Source organism: Pipistrellus kuhlii, unplaced genomic scaffold (assembly GCF_014108245.1).
Source record: "Pipistrellus kuhlii isolate mPipKuh1 unplaced genomic scaffold, mPipKuh1.p scaffold_m20_p_3, whole genome shotgun sequence".
In the NCBI taxonomy this organism is placed as follows: domain Eukaryota; kingdom Metazoa; phylum Chordata; class Mammalia; order Chiroptera; family Vespertilionidae; genus Pipistrellus; species Pipistrellus kuhlii.
The window spans coordinates 105689257-105710946 of NW_023425529.1; the positions used below are offsets into that span (position 1 = coordinate 105689257).

Sequence of the window (21690 nt, forward strand, 5' to 3'; positions counted from 1 at the left end):
TTTGAGTATATGAGTTCTTTATATACACTGCAATTAGGAAACTCAATTCACTAGAGTTATTATCTCCATCAGGCTGTGGATGTGATATGTCTTATTTGGCAGGTTACCATTCTTTTTCTTTAAATAGTTGAACTTCTTGCTATTAAGTTATGGATACTGTTCTGGATTATTAAATTACATTTAAGAAAACCAGTATCAAAAACAGAAAAGCCCTGGCCGTTTTGGCTCAGTGGATAGAGCAACGGCCTGCGGGCTGAAGGGTCCCGGGTTTGAGTCCAGTCAAGGGCACATGCCCGGGTTCTGGACTCAGTCCCCAGTGGAGGGTGTGCAGGAGGCAGCTGATCAATGATTCTCACCACTGATGTTTCTATCTCTCCCTTTCCCTTTATCTCTGAAATAAATAAAAACGTATATTAAAAACAACAAAAAAAGAAAACCAGTATCATTCTGATACATTCTAAGTTAGTTTCTTGTGTTCAAAATATTATTCACACTGAGTTCTAAGACAGCAGTCCCTGTGAGACCCTAAGCAAGTTCTCTAAGAGAGGAAGCAGATGTGTGGCAACTCATTGCCAGAAATTCTGATGAATCTATGGGTTAGAGAAGAAAAACCCCAACTGTATCTCCTTATTTCAAAGGGCAAGATTCTTAAAAATCGGGGTCTGCCAGAATTGAAAAAGATGGGTCTTCCTCCTCCATGAGCCAGCTAAGCACTAACCCCATTCAAAAAAGCCTTCCCCCTGATGGGCCCTGTGGAAACAATACAGCCTGTTCTGCCACAACACGATTCTGTAACACCAAGTAACTGGGAACAATGCGTCATAACTTGGAAGGAACTGGAGAGGGTCCTCCAAGATCTCTCCCTTCCGGGAGCCAGGTTGGGGAGAGTAGGATGATAACTTGTCGAAAGCAAACGGCCTTCAGCTGGCCTGCCGCCCTGGCAGCACTGGCCCTTTGTGGGCTATTTTGAGAGAAAAGGAGCACCCGTGCCTTGCTGCTTTGGCTCCCTCCAGCCCTTCTGCAGTTAAGATACTGCCCAGTGTCCCCTTTTAAAAATACTGTGGCAACCTCCAGGCAATCTGAGCTGCCACCTGGGTGGTTAGTGGTTAATGTGCTGGTTACGTTTGTTAGTTGGAATGGTTTGCCCCAAACCTCCAAACCCCCTTAACTCCCAACCCGGTTTCCCCCGAGCAAACCATTTTAGTCTGCTTTTTGCAGAGTGCAAGGTTTTTCAGGAATGAGTATAGTCTGTTTTAGCAGAGCACTGTTATTAGTTGCCAGCTTTGTTTCCCGATGAATTTAACTTGGTCTGGATCAGTGGTCAGCAGACTCTTTAGTCAACAGAGCCAAATATCAACAGTACAACGATTGGAATTTCTTCTGAGAGCCACATTTTTTAAACTTGAACTTCTAGCGCCACTTCTTCAAGTAGACTGGCCCAGCCGTGGTATTTTGTGGAAGAGCCACACTCAAGGGGCCAAAGAGCTGCCTGTGGCTCGAGAGTCGCAGTTTGCCAACCACATTGTTGATAGCCTTGTTGATAGCCTTGCCAACTAGATTGTTGATAGCCTTGCCAACTAAAGGAAAAATCACTGAAGTAAGGATAATTTCAATAGAGCCAAAATAGAACTGCTTTCAAGCACAATCATGGCCTTAAGGTACAGTGGCAGTGAAAGTACTTAGAATAGCACTGGGTACCGAGAAAATGATTCCCTCTGGACACAGGACTAGAATAAAAAGGTGACCTTCCTTCACAGAGTCCCCCAAGATTCTGTATCCGTCATGTTGACCAAGATTCTCCCTCCACCTCGTGTCTGTGTGACTACAGGAAGCTCGTCATGCTCTGTGCGTGCTTGGAGAGCAAGAGAAAAGCTTGTGTTTGGGGGGAGGGACTGCTGTGTAAACATGTCTCTGGGTTTAAGAGTCTCTGCTGTCAATCTGATATTTGTTAGTTTGTAAATCAAGAGGAGGAAGAAAATAGAAATTACCTTCTAATCTGAAATTATAAATGTGAAACAAAGGGAAAAAATACTTGTCCAAAAATATATAAGTAAATGAAATAAACTCACAGTATTAGGGGGAATCACAATTTTTAAATATTTCAGTTATTTTTATATGAAAGTTTTATTTAAAGTTTTTAAAAGCAATAACTAATGTTCCTGTGTATTGTGTTCCAAATTTATCTCAAAACTTTGAAGTATATTCCTTCAAAAAGGAAAATAAAATCGCCATTGACATTTTCTCTTGTATATATTTAATAAGTTTAATAGTATTCTCAAGAACATATGTACACATATGTAAATATAAGTTTACCAGCAAGGAAGAGGGTTTTGAAGATATAAATACATAGCAGGGACTGGGAAGAATATGATTCTATCCTAGAAGGAGAGGTACACTTAAATCAGATATCAGGTACAAGTTAACGTCATCAAAATAAGTTTCAACTGCAAACTCTGGACGATAAATTTTCCATGCTTTTGGCTTATGGGGATTATCCAATTCACTTCTTGAAAGATAAAGCCTAGAATAGAAAAAAAAAAATTACATTTTAGGGCTTATAGAAAAGCCAGTTAAAGCACCCCTTTTCCAGGCATTAAAAAAATGATTTGCTGGCCACGATTAGTCTCTGTCCACTTTTCTGTATGCTCACACACTCTTATGGAGATGCAAAATATCTTAATTTTCACTAACAAACACAGAGTAACAATATGTCACTTTTAACTTTGCCTTGTATGGGTTGAATAAAAGACATCTGGGTTTAATAAAGTAAATTTTTATGTGACAGAAATCAGCCACAGAGAATAGGTGTGTATTAAAACCATGAATAAAATGCTGAGTGTCTTTTCAATGATTAAGTTGGCATTTTAGCTGATAACGATCTCATAACTAATAAAAACAGCTTTACCAAGAAGCATGGAAATTTCAATGTTGAAGAAATCTTTAGAAACATGTAAAAGTGAGGAAGAAAGTGATCTAACTGTGGTTGACTCTCCAATATGAACATGGTCTTTTAAAGAAAAAGGAAAAAAAGTGTTCTTATTAGCAATTACCACTTCTGAGGAGTCCCACCAAATGAAGTTCCACCCAGATATCTACTTTGCCTCTGTTGTGAGTTAAAGTTTATCGTTTGTATACATCCAGGGGGGGAAAAAACTAGTAAAAAAATTTTTCAATCTAAAATTCATTCTATCCAAATCCATTAAATGTGTATACATTATAAGTATGTAGATTAGATGTTCAAATTTCCTGTTGCCTTGCTGGACTCAAGTATACAGTTCAGATTTGAAGAACAGGCTAGGTTTATGTAATGAGAACTATCAACTCATGCCAAATACAATCACAACTGCTTCAAAACTCACCTGCATGATTTTTTTAAAAACATTTTTTTTCTGTTGTGTTGGGTGGTATTGTGATACCAATTAATGCTGGTGATCTTAATCCAGCATCTAGAAGGCTTCAGGTATCTGGAGAAGATGTGGTGTGTAAATTAAATAAGAGTCCAGAGATGTAACATAATTTTGGAAGGCATTTGGGAGGCCAGAGAAGACTTAGCTAAAGGAACTAAGTTCTCCCTTGTCTCAGGACCCCTTGCTTTTTATTAATACAAATTGTCCTAAGGCAAGGTAGATATACACTTCAAAGGGAAGGGTTAGGTATACAGAATTCATTATCAGATTGAGGAAAAACTGCCTACAGCTGTTCAGGTGCTTGGCCAGTAGGAGGCAATAACGTGTAGATTGAAATGCCTTTAGCTGTCTGGCAGCAAGAAATCATTTTATTTGTCCTTTTCAGGTTTGGAGAAATGCTTTCAGCAATTTCCAGGTGATTCAGCCTTGCTGACATGCTGAAATTGGCTTCCTACAACCAATAATCTTAAATTTGTTTCAGCACCTTGAAACAAATATTTAAAGTGGAGAGTTTCTAGACTTGGGAATGAGTTTCCAGATGTAGTAGAAGTTTCTTTGGAATAATAATCTTCAAATCAATACATACATTTTTAAAAGTGGTTCCCAATTTAGTTATTAGAAATCACTTCAAAATGTCAGACTATTAATGAATTTTAAAAAATTATAAGGTAAAGTTTACTTAGAAAGTTGCAGAAATAGTAGAAGGTCCCTTGGAGCTTAGAAGAAAAAGGGAGAAGATACTCACTCTGAGGGACAAAAGAGGGAGAAGAGGCTTGGGTGTGTTTCAGAAAAGAGAGAGAGCTCACTATGACTGGTTTCTTTTTAGCTGTCTTCATAGACACTATGTCTTATGACTTCTGCCCTAGAAAAAACTGTGCCAATTAACTTTTAAACTAGCTGTAGCCACCCCTCCCTTAGTGCCCTCCCCCAACCAGGTGACACCTTACTTTTGCACAGAATTTGGTGGTGGTTGATGATCAATAAATGAATATATACTGAGGTTCTGTCCTATTTAAGTTACTGAGCAAACTCAAATGGCTGGATTTATTACCACATTCAAGATCTGATGATAATACGTTTGAACTGATAACACAGTCCTATGGCATGGCCTTGAAGATAATGCAAATCCCAAGAATAGCCATATTTTTGAGGCTGGGGGAAGGTCAATGGGGGGAAAAAAGGAGATATATGTATTACTATATGTAATACTTTAAACAATAAAAAATGCTAAAAATAATTTAAATAAATAAATAAATAAAGAATAGCCATATTTTTGAGGCTGGGGGAAGGTCAATGGGGGGGAAAAGGAGATATATGTATTGCTATACGTAATACTTTAAACAATAAAAAATGCTAAAAATAGTTAAAATAAATAAAGAAAGAATAGCCATATTTTTATAATAACCAGATTAAGTGAGTTTGTGAATGAGGAATGGTGATGAGGATTTTTTGGTTTCTGTAAACTGAGTTTATGGCAATTAACAAAAGACTTGCCATTACACCTTACACAAACATAGAAGATAAGGCTATTTCTACTGGATTATATAAGAAACCATACCTGTTATTTTCTATAAAGGATGTGTGGAACCAAAATAAAAAGGGGCAGTTGTCATAGAATTTAGGAAGATCCTAAAAATACATGGATTTAAAAAAAAAGAAGGTTATTCTACATAATAAAAGTGATACCAAAAACTAATCACCCAAAAGGGATTAAAATTCCTTCCTTTATTCATTTATATATTTATCAAACAATTGCAGCCATTAAATGTGCACTGTTAAAAGTCTATTACATGACACCAAGGGAGGAAGGCTTTCAGAGATTGCTGTTTCTATCAAAATTTTCAAGAAAATGTATCTTTTCTTCTTTTTATTTTATTTATTTATTTAAAATATATATATATATTTTATTGACGTTTTACAGAGAGGAAGGGAGAGGGATAGAAAGCTAGAAACATCGATGAGAGAAACATTGACCATCTGCCTCCTGCACACCCGACACCAGGGATGTGCCCGCAACCAATGTACATGCCCTTGACCGGAATCAAACCCAGCACCCTTCAGTCCGCAGGCCAACGCTCTATCCACTGAGCCAAACCAGTTTCGGCTCTTTTCTTCTTTTTTTAAATGTTTTTATTGATTTCAGAGAAGAAGGGAGAGGGAGAGATAGAAACATCAATGATGAGAGAATCTTTGAACGGCTGCCTCTTCACATCCCCCACTGGAGACTGAGCCAGCAACCCGAGCATCTGCCCTGACTGGGAATTAAACCATGACCTTCTGGTTATTAGGTTGACGCTCAACCACTGAGCGACATAGACCAGGCATGTATCTTTTCTATGATAGTATTTATACATTTTATCTGGTTTAGATAGTGCTAAACAGAATCTATTAAGGACTTATGCCCATTTATGCCCAAATATATCATCCATTCCTACAAGGAGCAGCTAGTATATAATTAACTGTCATTATTAATGATGATAGAAACACCTAAATTTTTTAAAAGTGCTTTTACTTCATGGCCCTTGAAAATCATAAAGGCCAGATAATACTAGCATCCTCTGGGCCATTGCTCTTCACCAGAGGCCAATGATTGAGAGAGAATTCAGACTGGCTCCATTATTCAAGGGGTAACCATTCAAGATGGGAACCATCCAGTTCACTGGCTTTAACACATTTACCATTTCAATACTTAGTAGATACTCCCCTAATAGGAAGAAAGCAGGGGCTAAAGAAGGACATAGGAAATATGTTTTAAGTCAATAGACACAGCCCTGGCTGGTGCGGCGAGTGGTTAGAGTGTCAGCCAGAGCACTGAAGGTTTGCAGGTTTGATTCCCTATCAGGCATGTACCTGGGTTGCAGGTTCAATTTCCATTCCCAGTTGGGGTGTGTGTTGAAGGCAATCATGTGTCTCTCTCACATTGACATCTCTCCTTTCCACTCTCTCTCCCTCCCTACCTCCTTTCCTCCCGCCCTCTGCCATCTCTGTCCTTCCTTCCCTTCCACTCTCTCTAAAAGAAAAAAAAAAAAAAATCAATGGAAAAAATATCCTCAGCTGAGGATTAACCAAAAAAACTTTTTAATTGATGGACATAGTTTCTTATTGCAGTGTTTCCCAACCTTCTCTCATGATGAGAATCACCTGGTGGAGTTGTTAAAACACAGATTCCTGAATCCCAACTAAGAAGTGCTAAACTAGAATTTTTGGGAACATATAGGTAAAATTGTATACTTAACTAGTGCTCTAAGACAGATTTTATATACAGAGCACTAAGTTAGGTATGCAATTTTACCTATATGTTCTCAAAAATTCTAGTTTAGCACTTCTTAGTTGGGATTCAGGAATCTGTGTTTTAACAACTCCACCAGGTGATTCTCATCATGAGAGAAGGTTGGGAAACACTGTCTTATTGGATGCCTTGGTTGGTTTTACAGGAAAATGAAACTATTAAGATTAGAAATGTGTTATATACAAAGTAATGCCCAGACATACATTTTATGACTGGTCAATATAAATTAAACACTCATGATACAGTAATGACAGCAGAATTCTTATTTTTCATAAAGTAAATATTGGATTTTTAAGAAAATAAACATTTTATTAAAATACTATTATAATATATTATATAACAATTCAGAAGAAAGTAAAATCTTCACTTTAAAGTATTTAATAAATTATGAAGAGCAATGTGTTTTAAATATATAAAATATTAAAAAATTGACTATTGCTATGCAGTAAAATATACCTTTGTCTTCTTTACATCTTAGTTTTTGTGTTACTTAAGTGAAAACTAATATAAACATATTATATAGAAATTAGAAAAACAAATGAGCAAAACTTTAAAATTACATATGTTTTTTTCTTCCTCCCTTGTTAGGAGTTGAAATCTATCATCTATCTCCCTTGTTAGGATCTGAAGCAATGGAAATCCCAAACCAGAATCACTCAAAAGACCAAACAAGAATAACAGTATAGGTTGTTTCTTGATTACTCACTGAAGAAGACAGAAATTTCACTTTTACATCATCATACAGAAGTGGACAGTTGCATAGATGAATTATTACTCTATCTCTTTCAATATCATGAACTATCTGTGAATAAACACATGGAATTCAGATAATGAGATAGCTGATAATGAGACAGAAAGTATAACAGGGAAGTTCATGTTTACTTATTGAGGCTTCCTATATTTTCCAAGTACTCTTGGTCTCATAGCCCTATAACTACATGAATAAATAAATGTTAATCATTATTTCTATAAAGATTTACCTTTTTAAAAAGCCAGTATGATTGAGGGTTATGGTGGGGCACTGTTGAAAAGCAAAGTATTCAATTTTCTATTACAGTTTCACCAAGCAAACATTAATATTGTCTGTGTGTCACCTGGTTTTCATATGTTGGGAATACACTAAGAAACTCAATTTTAAAGCTGACATTCACATTAAAAAAAGCAAAGCATAACTGCCATGCTTTGTTAAAAAATATTATTTGCTGATGGCATCATGGGCCTTGTCATAGCAGACTGTTAGATGAAGTCACCAAAGACAGGCCAAATCTTTGGAATGAACAACATTGAAGCTATAGTAAGTATTTCTTTGTTATTGATCCACCCTTGTGTAATAGTGCCACCCACAATGAGAAAGGTCTATGTTAGGCCTTGGAAAAATACAAAAGAAGGTGCTGACTCAGTTGAAAATTCAGGGAGCTATACACATAAGGGATGATAGTAGAATGGCATATAATTATGTGTTGAGCTGTATGATGAAGACTGAGCGTGCTGTTGCATGCTTGGAGAGGTTAACAGGAGGTATAGAATGAGAAAGCTTCATTGAAGAGGCAGAACTTGAGTTGGGAATGGAAGGATTTGTATAAATGAAGAAAAGATCTGAAAAGAGAACCCAGTTCAGACGGGAGGTGGTGGGGGGAGGGGAAGGAGGAGAAAAGACCTGCAAAAACATGAAATAGAAATTAGAGTTGTGTTCCAAGGACCAGAGGGTCCCAGGCTACTTGAAAGGGGATGTGCAGGCCAAGTTACTACTGGAAATGATCTCAATATCATAGGGTTATATCTTGAGAGTTCAAGAGCCAGGAAAATAAGAAAGAAGTTATTAAAGAGCATGTGGGGCAATTACTATGTGACAAAGTGGCCTGATAATTATTGCAGATAACATTTACTTAGTAATTTATAGTTTACAAAGAAGCTTCACATATATTAACCAATTCAATCCTCACAATACTTGGAATGTGATCTTTATTTTACAGATAAGAACATTGAGACAAAAATGTTAACTGTCTTTGACTATTGGCACACAATATGTATTCTGCTCTACCTTCAACTTGTCACAATGAGAGCAGTATTTCAGGATGCAAATTGTAGGACTCTATACACACACTGTATAAGGAGGGAGGGGAAAGGTAAGGAGATGCCAGTAGAAATTAAGGCATGAGCAAATGACTACATGAGCAAATGGACTAGGGAGTGGCAATAGGAACAGAAAGTGAGTGAAGAGAGATTTCAATGGTATAATCAGCAGGATTTAGGGGGCCAAGGCAAAGAGAGGATCAAAGATAATACCAAATTTGAAGGCCTGAATGAGAGAATGCTAGTGCCATTTGCAGAAACAGAAGAAAAACTCATTTGATAAATATACTTTTTTCGTTTTTATTGAATTTATTGACATGACACTGGTTAAAAAATTATGTAAGTTCCAGGTGCACACACTGCAACACATTATCGTACACTATTTATTGTGTGTTCATCACCCCAAGTCAAGTCTTTGTCTATCACCATTTATCCTCCCTACACTCTCCTGCACCTGCCCCCAACCATTCCTCCCCAGGCAATCACCACACTGTTGTCTGTGACCTTGAGTTTTTCCTCTCTCTTTTTTCCTTTTTTCCTCAATCCCACCACCTTTCTCCCTGACAGCTATCAGCCTGCTCTCTATCCATGAGTGTGTCTCTACTTTGCTTATTAGTTCAGTTTGTTCATTAGATTCCACATATGAGTGAAAGCATAAGGTACTTGTCTTTCTCTCATTGGCTTATTCCACTTAGCATGATAATCTCCATGATCATCCATGCTGTCTCCAAAAGATAAGAATTCCTTTTTTACAGCCAAGTAGCCTTTCATTGTTTAAATGTACCACTACTGATGGACACTTGGGCTGTTTCCAGATCTTATCTAGTGTAAATAATGCTGCAATAACATAGGGGTGTGTATACTTTTTGAATTATTAATATTTTGGGTTTCTTTGGATAAATTTCCAGAAATGGAATTGTTGGTTCATAAGGCACTTCCACTTTTAATTATTTGAGGAACCTCCATAAAGCTTTCCACAGTGGCTGTACCAATCTGCACCCCCACCAACGGGCACAAGGGTTCCCCTTTCTCCACATCCTTGCCAACACTTGTTGTTTATGAATTTATTGATGATAGCCATTCTGGTATATATGAGGTGATATCTCATTGTGGTTTTAATTTGCATTTCTCTGATGATTAGTGACATTGACCACCTTTTCATATGTCTATTGGCTATCTGCAAATCCTCTGGAGAAATATCTATTCAGGTCTTTGCCCATTTTTAAATTTGATTGTTGTTTTTTGTGTGTTAGTATAAGTCCTTTATAAAATTTTGGATAGTAACCCCTTATTGGGTATATCAGCAAATATGTTCTCCCACTCAGTAGGTTGTCTTTTCATTTTGTGAATGGTTTCCTTTGCTGTTCAAAAACTTTTTAGTTTGTTGTAGTCCAGTTTGTTTATTTTTTCTTTTGTTTCCCTTGCTTGAGGAGATATGATGTGTTTGAATTACAGTAGCAGAGACCGTCCATGCCGTAGCTCCTATATCTACCACACAGTGCATGCTGTGTTGTGTGAATGAGAGAAAAAAATTATAGTTTAAAGCAGAAAAATGGATGAGCAAAACCAAGAATAGAGTATGTACAGAGGTAACAACAGAAAGCCGAGGATCAGGCCTGAATGAGAGCCCTCAGTTGGGAGAGGGGCAAAAAGAAGGGAAAGAAATGGTGTTGGAGAGGTAAGAGGGGAACTAGAGACAAGCCTGAGAGTTTTCTAAGATTGTATTTCTTAGATCCATGAAAGAGGCTTTCTTGTTGCTTCAGAAAAGGTCTGTAGTCTAAGGTATTTTTTCAACATTTAAAAAAATATTGACCTGACTTGCCACCTGGAAAAAGCTGCTAAGTGCGATGACATCAAACAAAGCAGTGAAGCGGGCATCAGAGGGCCCCTTCAGCGCATCCAGGGTGATACCGCGGACCCGGTGTGGCCTTTGACTTTAACAGTGACCACCACTCCTTTTATTTTTGCTGGGGCTGGCATTGCCCTCAATGTTCACTTTGTCAAGCTCATTTCCTGTTTTGACAATAAATTTCGCTACAGCTACAGGGTGGGGAGCCTTATGATCCATATGGCCTCCAAGGTAACAGCCCCTGGACCATGAGCCCCAGCGAGAGAAGAGAGGCCCTCAGCTGCTGTGGAGTCCTTGCCCCAAATCAGTCCCCCAACACACTGAGCACCCCCTGACCTCCACAGTTTTCATCCCCGACTTCCTGAGGAATGGGCCGGCTCATGAACTCCACCTTGTCATGCACCATCAGTCAGGTTCACTGTGCCCAGCAAAAATGAAAATTGACTACCAGGTCCCATTGCTTTGGGTCTTTTCACATGTCATTTTTTTTTTTTTCTCATAGTGCAGTCCCACAAGATGTCTGAGTTAGAATCATGTGAGACATTGCTAAATCTAGATTCCTGGGTCTCATTCCAGATTTCCTCAATCATACTTTGGTGTACAATCCAGGAATCTGCATCTTTACAAGCTCTGAGGTGATTGTTATGCAGCCTAAAAGTTCAGAGTCAGTGCTACAGAATAAAAATGACCAAGAAAAAAAGATATGGCTAAAAATGGCCAGAGATAAGAACAGGTATATGAATTTAAAAATCTGATAGATTCATGAAAACATGCTTGGCATTGTGCAAAAATGAAAAGCAAGGCAACACTCTGAGCTGAAAATATGTTCTGGAACATGCTCTGAACAATGAGTTTAATTTAACTCAGATTGGATTCAAACCCAGGGGCACCAAGTTGCATAGAAACAAAAAGCATCATGGCCTCTGCTTGTGGGGAGCGAGGGCTGTGGGAAATCAACACACTGATCTGACATTGGATTTAAGCAGTGCTTTCCCAGTCCACATGCTTTCTCTTACCCTACAGTTTTTGGAAGCAGAACAGTAAAAGACAATCTTTTGATGCATTATTATTTGCACTTTTAGATCATCACCGTTGCCTTTTCCAACACCTGAATGAAAATAAAAAGTTAGAGTAAAGATCAAAAAGTCTCAACAATTAACATTATGAATTAAAAAGAGAGGAAATCCCAGGTAACAATATATCAATATGAAATAATTTGGGTGCATGAATTTTGTCTCTGAAAGACAAGGCTTCAAGCCAATGCTGTCTCCTAAAGCTGACTTTTTAAGTCTGGAGAAAAGACATAGTTCAACTTCTAAGCTTTGTCTTTCTAGAAGAAAAGCAATTAGGGAAAGTAATGTATAACCTTTCTTGCTAATGTGTTGCTTTCTTCAAAATTCAAATCATGATGTTTCTTAATCACAGTCTAAACTCCTCTTTCTTTAGTTCCTAGAGAGCAGTTTCTTTGAAAATATAAGATACACAAAATATAGGATTCCTGTGGTGTTTAGCATGCATTTATAAACAAATGGTTTCTTGTCCCTTTTTTCTATTCAAATGATCCACTTCCTTTAGCACTTCCTCAAGCCTCCAATCAAGTTTTATTGCTTTTGCTCAACCTGCATATTTTATTTAAATATGCACAGAACTAAAAGTACAGAAGTAAAACAAATATATCTCGATCATTCCTGACTATTCACTTTATATAATGTTAGCTTTGTTGTCATTTCATTTTGTTTCCACCAACACCATATCATTAACTTGTCATCAGGAATCAGTTTCTTTGCCTCAGTAATCTCAGTACCATTCTAGCTGCAGAGCTTCTTTCTAATGATGCCTACCAAAACCCAGGAAATACAGATTTAAACTAAGTCAAGTATTTATCACGTGATAAGAAAAGGGCATTGATTTAAAAATTTAAATTACAATACATGAAAAATTTTAAAAATAATTACATGATTTAAAAATTAAAGGTAAAAAGCAATGAAGTAAAAAGTCTGTCACCCATCTAGTTACTAGGTTACTAGGTCTCTCCACATCTAGTTAATTCTCCACCCACAAATAGATAGCCACGGTCTTGCTTTATGCTTCTATAATTAAGTATAAAAATATATGCTCCCACACATTTTTACCAATACAGACACACACAAATATGAACACATATTTATTTCACTTTTTGTTTTATAGAAATTGGTGTCATACTATAGAATTGTCCTGCACCTTCCATTTTTAAAACACATGTCAACATTCATTAATAAGTATGATGATATGGCTAGTTCAAAGTATTGCACATTTATAGCAGATAAGAAAGGATGAAATGAATCTACATACAGACACAAAATGGGTCAATAGTCAGTTGCATTACACCGGGCACAATTAATTTGCATTTCTATGTGTAACTGTTGTGCATTAATATGAGGTTGTTACAACTTACACAGCTGTAAAATAGTTTCAAGACCATGGGAGGTGGAGACCACCCAGAAAGTGCACTAGATATTGCCCATTTCCAAGTCTTTCACAGTTTTTTCTCCCCAACCTTTCTGTGTGATCATAAGGACCTCAAGGGAAGATTATTCTTATTCCAAAGGAGAGCCGAGGTCATTGCGTTTGACCTGATTGTTTAATTGGGTACAGCAAGAATTTTAACTTACCACATAGGCCTTCCTAAGTTGGCCCTGCAAGCCTAGACCCAACGGTACTGACCAGCGCTGAGGCCACACATGCTCTCTGGAAGTCTTCATGAGGGGTCTCAAATAGGACTTTTAAAATCCTCTATTGTATGTTAGCCTGAGAGTAGGAAACCAGACTTGTGAAACTCTCCACCAGTTTTCACCTGCAGTACTCATAAATTTGGGTTAGTTCTGCAGTTCTCCAGGTGTGTGCTGTACATTTTACTAAACAATGTCCCACAGAGTTTAAGTAAAATTCAAAATATTAAGAGAGAAGTGACAGTCTTAAGATATAAAATCAGATTAAGGCAACATATGAAATTCTAGATCTTATTAAAAACATTTTGAAGCTTAGGAGTTTGAGACACTATTCCTAGTTTTCGTATTAAAGAAATACATTACGACTCCATTAGACTAAATGCTGGTTTGCCTGTTTGGAATAGTTTAATACGCACAGAGCTCTGTAGAGATATTTTTGCTCCCATGGTTAACAAAGAGGAAGTTGAGGTTGAGTATACATTCAGGCACCACAAGGGTTCTCAGGCCACTAAGTTGGTTTTATATTTGGGATTAAATTTCTGAGTGGAAGTAGCTGCTCCAGCAGCCAACTGTGCTGCCTTCCTCACTGCAGAATAAAGCAGTCCAGCTCTATTTGCAGGTAGCCACTGAGAGTGGGAAGAAAGATGGAGCAAGGTACTGCTGTCCTCTATCTTCTACCGCCTGGCTCTTCCTGGGGAGTCTGGCAAGGGCTGGAGTTCCATTCAGCTCCCCTACAGACCTCCCCCACACCCCTTGACCCAGTCACGATGGCCTTTGAAGAGGAATGCCATCTACAAGGCCTTCTCACCAACAATTGCTCATTTATACACAGTGGAGGCATCCTGCCACAACAGGCTGTGTTTCACTGTCTGCAGAACAATGCTTGTTTGGAAATCTAGACCAAAATGTCCCCCACAGGCAATGCTACTGAGTTGAAGTTGTTTTCAGAAGTCAGAAAACTATGTAATCTCTTTGTGGTAATTCATTAAAATTCCTCACTGTCAACAAGAAGTGGTGGTGATGTGTGTGTGTGTGTGTGTGTGTGTGTGTGTGTGTGTATGTGTGGTTGGGGGGGGGATTAATGCACGTAAGCTGAAAAAACTATATTATATTTTAACTAACAATTTTAATTTATTTTCTGACTATGCAGTTTTATGTATTTTTAAGGATTTTTAAATTTATGAATAATTGGATGAAATGTTAAAAAATATATATTTTCAGATCCTTATTTTGTGTGACTCCTCAGAAGACTAAACACTAAGCCATCTGGGTGGATGCCAACTCCTTGGCACCACAGCTCTCCACCCTCCTAGTGGGCCAGTCTGGCTGCTGCTTTAATTTAAGGATTTGGGAGCCTTGCCCGATGATGCACCTCTGCAGGGGAGAGTGAGTCTCAGACCTGATGACATCCCTTCCACACTGAGCCTGCTTTCCCAGCTCCTCTGGGGAAGCTGTGCAGAGAAGCCAGGTGGGTGACTGAATGAGAGAGAAACTGGCCTCAAGACATGGGACTCGAGGCCAGTTCCTCTCTCCACCTCTCTTCTTTTCTTTTCTTTTCTTTTCTTTCTAAAGTCCCGGAGATGAATGATCTGATGAATTTCCCTGGTTATTTGGGGGATGGTGGATCTAGTCAACTCTTTTGAGGCTTATAAGGATTTTCATTCCTGGTAATAATGATAAATAATTGGTAACGGCTAGGGGGCCGAAAGACACCCTCGGAGCCCGGGTTTTTCCCAGCTCTTTCTGTGTTCCTGCAGATTCGGGTAACAAAGACCTAAGTGCTGACCTCAGAAAGCTTTTCTTGACCCCCAGGATGGACTGGGCCAGCCTCTGCCTGCCCCCAACACTATCGTCAGCTCTTTTTCTATGTACTCATTCCGCTCCTCTGCTTCCACCCAGGGGCTCGAGGCACTAGCATGGGTCCTGGTAGTTATTTGTAAAAAGAATTCCTGGCAACAAAATTCTTTTGCAAACCAGATGTTTAAGACATGTTGATGGAGTTGAAGGTGACAGAGCTATAGGTGGAAGAGGGAGGGGAAAGGAAGAAAGACCAGGGTGATGAGAGAGAAAGGATCCCTGAAAGGGGTAGGTGAAAAGAAAATGGTGTAGGGAGGCCTCTGCCAAGAAAACATAATCTAGGGGTGAGAGTGAGAAAAAATGTTCTCTAGGACAATGGGCCTTCCTCTTCTGAATCAGAGGTCCCACTGTGAAAAGTCTGCCCTGGGCATCAGTGAGAACAGGAAAAAGGGAAGGGGATCGGGTACCCCAAACTGATGATGGGAAACATAAAGGTAAGGGTTGGTAATATGGCCACAGCACTGATCCTCACGTGGGGGTGAGATCCATATGTGAGGATTTCCAAAATAGCTCGGAGTTGGGATTCTCTCTCTGTATATAAATGTGATCAAAATCCTCCCAAATAGTAAGAACAGTGCCCAATTATCCAATAATATTTAAAGCACTTACCATTAATTGAATAAATAACAAATTTTTTTATCGTAAGTATTTTTCTTGGAGGGAGAGTCAAGTTATAAATATTCTTCACATCTGCAAAATAGTTCACATATCTATTCTGGAAAAAAACACACACAGAAATCTTAATTTAAGTGGAGATGAAAAGTCTAAAGTCAGCATATCTGATTGTTTTACACAGAACTTAAGTAGATTAATTAGCTAAGGGAACATTGATTGGGTGCTACTCTATAACTTCATTTTTATGGATGTTGCCTCAAGACTGAATATCTACCTTAAACAATGTGGTGGAGGAATAAGAAGGGAGCCAGGTGCTGCTGAGAGAGCAGATAACCACAACCAACTAGAAAGCAGCATCCAGCAGGAAACAATTAAGGAGCCACTATGGATTTGGAGCATGAAACAAATGAGAACAAATCTGTGTGAGGTCAGAGGCTTAGCTGTGGCGACGCTGATGGAGAGTTTGTGGTTTGGTGGTGGGCAGCCTTCTCGGCACAAGGGAGGGCAGGTGTACAGACGCAAGAGGAAGACCTCCGCAGGCCAGTGGCAGATACGTATTCCCTTGTCTATGCCAGCTAGCATTTCTTCACTTTCCACTTCAATTTTGTTTTTGCAAGGAAGCCCTGGGAATTCTCTTAGCCTAGTCCTTCTCCTATGGCAGGCTGCTTACTCTTTTTTGGAGAGTTCTGGTACTGAATCAACTGGACGAAAACATTTATCGGCTCTGCCCCACCCATTGGGCAATGCTAATAAAATTAACCGCCATCCTTTCCATCGGAAAGGGACAGAAAAGAGAAGGGCTAGTGCAAGTCTTTAACTCGGGGACCGATGAAATGTAGTCCATAGGGAATGGCCAGCAGTGTGCGGTCAGAATGTGATGGCATCTGAGAACCACCACCCCACGCAGAAGGAACTCTGTCCTGGGGCTTTGCCAGCACAGCTCTCAGCCTGAGCTGAGGCCCCGCATTGCTAAACCAGTGCATCAGAAGAGACTCTGTGTAGCGAGGGTGTGCCGGTTCTGGACTAAAGTTAGAGAAACTGTACACAACTGCAGAAGAAATGGGGGAGGAAAGGACAAGGAGAGTCCCTGAAGGAGTTATATCTAACAGGCCCTTAGCTCCTGCCACCAGCTTCGCTACCTTTTGCTTAAGGCTTGTAACCAAGCATGGCCCTCAAGCTGCTTTGCTGTCACTCTCTCTTCTCCTACCACTTAAAACCACAGGGGCCTGCAGCAGGAGTTCATGCCAACTCCCTGGCACCACACCAACATGTATTTAGTAAGCACTTGCTCTAAACAGAGGAGACACTGTATGAAGCACTTATGGATTCCTAGGATGGAAAGATGGCAAGATACGGGCTCTAGGCAAAAGGAGTAGAGAACTCACCAGTGCAAATAGCTAGAAAACGATACAAAGCAAAGTAACCTCTAAAAGAAACACAAAGGGCTAGAAGAACTGAAAGAGGAAAAGACTATCAGGCTGGGAAGGGAAAGGAACTCCAGGAAAAGGGGCCATGTGAGCAATGGCATGTGGGTGTAAAGTGCTGGCAGGCTGGGAAGCAGCATACAGCCCAGATGTGCAAGAGTGTGGGACATGTGAATACACACAGTGGAAGAAATGGTTGAAAAATCAAATCATAGATCTTGGGGGCAAGGTTAAAATTTTTATATTTGCTGCCTTTGGCAATCAGAAGCCATTATGAATTTTGAGCATGGAAATGGCATGATTGGAGCCGCACTGGCTTCGGTAAGTTCAAGTGTTACTTTTTGTATGGCCTATAGCTATCTTTTTATTTTTTATTTTTTATTGGGTATGGCAGAAAGTTTCATGGGATAAGGCTGAGTTCTTACCCCCTGAACTAGCAGTTGCAGTGTTCAGCTCACATCACTTCACCACTGAAAAACTTTAATTTACAGCCACATCCATTCTATTTAAGAATTCACAACCAGTTCTCACTTCGGTTTGAGGGGCAACAGAGAGGAGAAGCTGTGCACAGGATGGGAAATAACTGGCTTCAGAGTCTGACAGATTTGGATTTGCATTCTTGGTTTAAAAGTTATTTTCCCTGAACCTCAAGTTCCCACCTGTAAAATGGGAATCAGGGTGGGAATATGAAATGGGAATCATTTCATATTCTCACAGTTATTGAGAATATGAAATGAGATAATGAATGTAAAACCTTTAGCATGGTCCAATCAAGTCTAAAATGTTGTAAACTCTATGGGATAAGTGTCCTAGTTTCTGCAAAAAATAAATTACAAGGAATAAAAAGAGGTAGAAAAGATAGAAACCACAACAGACTTAGAGACATAGCCACCAAATGAAATATATGGCTCTTATTTGGATCCTGATGGAAACAAACTAAGTTTTTTAAAAAAAATTTTAAGTAATTATGGAAATTTAAAGTTTAACTAGAACTTTGATGCTATTAAAATATTATTATCATATTTTTGATATATGGTTGTAAGGTGTTTTGTTTTGTTCAGTTTGACTATAGCAATACTCTTTTATTTTATTTTAATTTTTTAAAATAAATCTTTATTGTTCATATTATTACAAACATTCCTCATTTTTTCCCCCTCATTACTCCCCTCCACCAGGTTCTCACCCCACCCTCTGCCCTTTCCCCACCCCCCATTGTCCTCATCCATAGGTACACAGTTTATGATCAGTCTCTTCCCACACCTCCCACTCCCCTTTTCCCTGAGAATCATCAGTTCACTCTCCTTCCATACATCTGATTCTATTATATTCAACAGTTAATATTGTTCATCAGGTTTTTTAATTTCCTTGGTTTTTAGATTCACTTGTTGATAGTTACATATTTGTTATTCATAATTTTTATCTTTATTTTCTTCCTCTTCCTAAAGAACCCCCTTCAGCAATTCATATAATTCTGGTTTGGCAGTGATGAACTCCTTTAGAAATGATGAACTCATTTCTTTCATAATTTTTATCTTTATTTTCTTCCTCTTCCCAAAGAACCCCCTTCAGCAATTCATATAATTCAGGTTTGGCAGTGATGAACTCCTTTAGCTTTTTTTTATTTTTTATTTTTTTTATTAGTGAAGCTCTTTATCTGGCCTTCGATTCTGAGTGATAGCTTTGCTGAGTAGAGTATTTTTGGCTGTAGGTTCTTGTTATTCATCACCTTGAATATTTCTTGCCATTCCCTTCTGGCCTGCATGATTTCCGTTGAGAAATCAGCTGACAATCATATGGGTGTGCCTTTATAGGTGACTACAGTACCTGCTTTTCTCTTGTTGCTTTGAATATTCTCTCTTTGTCTTTTGCTCTTGGAATTTTAATTATGATGTGTCTTGGTGTCTTTGGATTCCTTTTGTTTTGGGTTCTGCAGGCTTCCTGGACTTGTAAGTCTAATTCTTTCACCAGGTGGGGGAAGTTTTCTGTCACTATTTCTTTCAGTATGTTTTCGGTATCTTGCTCTCTCTCTTCTTCTGGGACCCCCATTATTCTGATGTTAGTTTGTTTGAAGTTGTCCCAGAGGTTTTTTACATTATCTTCAACTTTCTGGATTCTCTTGTCTTCTTGCTTCTGCGGAGGAGTGTCTTCTGGCTCTTTATGTTCCAAATCTTTGACTTGATTCTTGCAATCTTCCATTATGTTTTTAGGACTCTGTATAATATTTTTTATTTCAGACAATGTATTCTTTATTTGTAGTTGATCCCTTTTTATATCCTCATAGGTCTCATTTATTTTATTGGCCTTTTCTAGGAGATTCTTGAACAACCTTATAAGCGTGGTTTTGAACTCTATATCCAGTCGCTTTTTGTCCTCCATTTCTTTCTTTTGTGATCTGTTTCCTTGTCTCTGTATTTTCACAGCTTCCCTGAGTTGGTAGCCTTAAAAGTCTCTGTGTTCAGCTTGGATGGGACAGAGTTTCAGGGTGGAGCCTATAGCCTTGGCTTCCATCAGCTCAGCCCTATGAGGCTCCTGAGTCTCAGTGTTCCTCGGTATCCTTCAGTACTCACTGCAAGCACCTCTGAGAGAAAGGTGCCCTCGAGTTTCACTTGCTACCAAACAGTCTAGGCTCTCCCCCAATGAGCCTGGAACTGGGTTCAGTTCAGTTGGAAATGGGGTTGGAAGTGGGGTTTAGAGCAGTCTGGAGCTTTTGTCTCCTTACCGCTAGAGCAATCCAGTGGCACAGTTAACAGTCCGTCCTCTGCACACAATGTGCGCGCCTCTGGGACTGCTTTTCTCCGCTCCCCTGAGTTTCTGCCTTACAGCCCAGGCTCTCTCCGTATGAGCCTGGATCCCCAGGATCTGGTCTAGAACTGGGGTTCAGTGCAGTCGGAACTGGGGCTCAGCATAGTCTGGAGCTTTTGTCTCCTTCCTGTTAGGGCAATCCAACAGCACAGTCAATAGTCTGTCCTCTGAGAGAAATGTGCGTGCTTCCGGGACTGCCTTTCGCCGTTTCCCTGAGTTTCCACCTTATAGCCCGGACTCCCTCTGTATGGGCCTGAGTCCCCAGGGTCTCGCCCAAAACTGGGTTCAGTGCTGTTGGAACTGGAGTTCAGCACAGTCCAGAGCTTTTACCTCCTTCCCACTAGGGAACACCAGCCAGGCACTCAGCCTCCCCCTCCTCTCTGGCTCCGTCCTCTCCCTGAGCTCTCAACGTGTCTCCGTACCTTAGGCTTTTACAGCTCCTCTGATTTTCCTTCTGGTTTTCTCTTTCCTTCTAGTTGTAGAATTTCCCGTCAGTCAACTTTCCTGTAGTTTTGGGTAATGTCCATTTTATATTTTAGTTGTATTTTATTGAAATTGTTGTGTGAGGCTTCAGTTAGGTGCTTACCTATGCCACCATCTTGGTTTTTTCTGTAAAGGTTTTTTAGAGTTTTTATGGTAGCTGTCATAATAACATTCTTTCGGGAGAATAATATCTGGTGGCTGGGATTTCCTTCAAAATAATCCCAGTTTAGAGAAAGAGTAGTGTGTTTGTGTGTGTGTGTGTGTGTGTGTGTGTGTGTGTGTGTGTCTAAGTGTAGATAAATAGATAAAACATGATTGGCCACATAATCAAGTGATTGTTGAAGTACTGTAATGAGTATCAGAAGATTCATTATATAATTACCTCAACTTTTTTTTTTAATATATTTTTATTAATTTTTTACAGAGAAGAAGGGAGATAGATAGAGAGCCAGAAACGTCGATGAGAGAGAAACATCGACCAGCTGCCTCTTGCACAACCCCTACTAGGGATGTGCCCGCAACCAATGTACATGCCCTTGACCGGAATCGAACCTGGGACCTTTCAGTCCGCAGACCGATGCTCTACCACTGAGCCAAACCGGCTTTGGCTCAACTTTTTTATGTTTGAAAATTTCCATAATAAAATACTTTTAAAAGGAAAAAGGGGTAATAGCATATATTTTACATGGGTTATCTGAATATTAAATGAGATAATACAAATAAAAGCGCAATATAATAATGTATAATAGTATCTGGTATATAATAGGTTTTTGAAAAATGTTAATTTTCCCTTTTCTTTATCATTCAAAATACAGCTCCTACTCCATCTCTTTCTCTGTCTCTGTCTCATACATGCCCCCCCCCCCCCACAAACACACACACACTCACACTCACATACATGATATTCTGCAAGGGTTGAACTACCCTAGTGGGGGATTATGAAAGACTCAATTCCTCTCTATGGGAAATAAATGGCTGCTGACTTTAATTAGTCTTCAGCAGTCTGATACCTTCCTTCTTTGGGAAGGGAAGCAACTCCTGAACTCTGTAAATAATCCTATCTAATAAAAAAGTAATATGCAAATTGATTGTCACTCCAACACACAATATGGTAACCCTCATGTGGACACAAGATGACTGTCACAAGATAGCCAGCAGGGAGGGCAGTTGGGAAGGACCAAGC

The 21690-nt window shown here is 39.2% G+C and overlaps 1 protein-coding gene across 3 annotated transcripts in view; it reads right to left on the reverse strand.

The window, feature by feature from the left end:
* Positions 1 to 2371: 2371 nt before the first annotated feature.
* LOC118729614 (phosphatidylinositol 3,4,5-trisphosphate 3-phosphatase TPTE2-like) overlaps positions 2372 to 21690 on the reverse strand; it is a 54965-nt gene continuing 35646 nt past the window's right edge. For 2 of the 3 annotated variants that reach the window (XM_045588633.1, XM_045588632.1), the window contains 5 exons: positions 15793 to 15898; positions 11635 to 11714; positions 7403 to 7498; positions 4966 to 5036; positions 2372 to 2521 (listed from right to left, as the gene is read on the reverse strand). In XM_045588633.1, coding sequence (XP_045444589.1) covers positions 2374 to 2521; positions 4966 to 5036; positions 7403 to 7498; positions 11635 to 11714; positions 15793 to 15898 — 501 coding nt within the window. In that variant the 3' untranslated portion in view covers positions 2372 to 2373. Of the gene's footprint in view, positions 2522 to 4965; positions 5037 to 7402; positions 7499 to 11634; positions 11727 to 15792; positions 15899 to 21690 lie in introns of all 3 variants that reach the window. The other variant, XM_036457083.2, reaches the window with a different exon arrangement.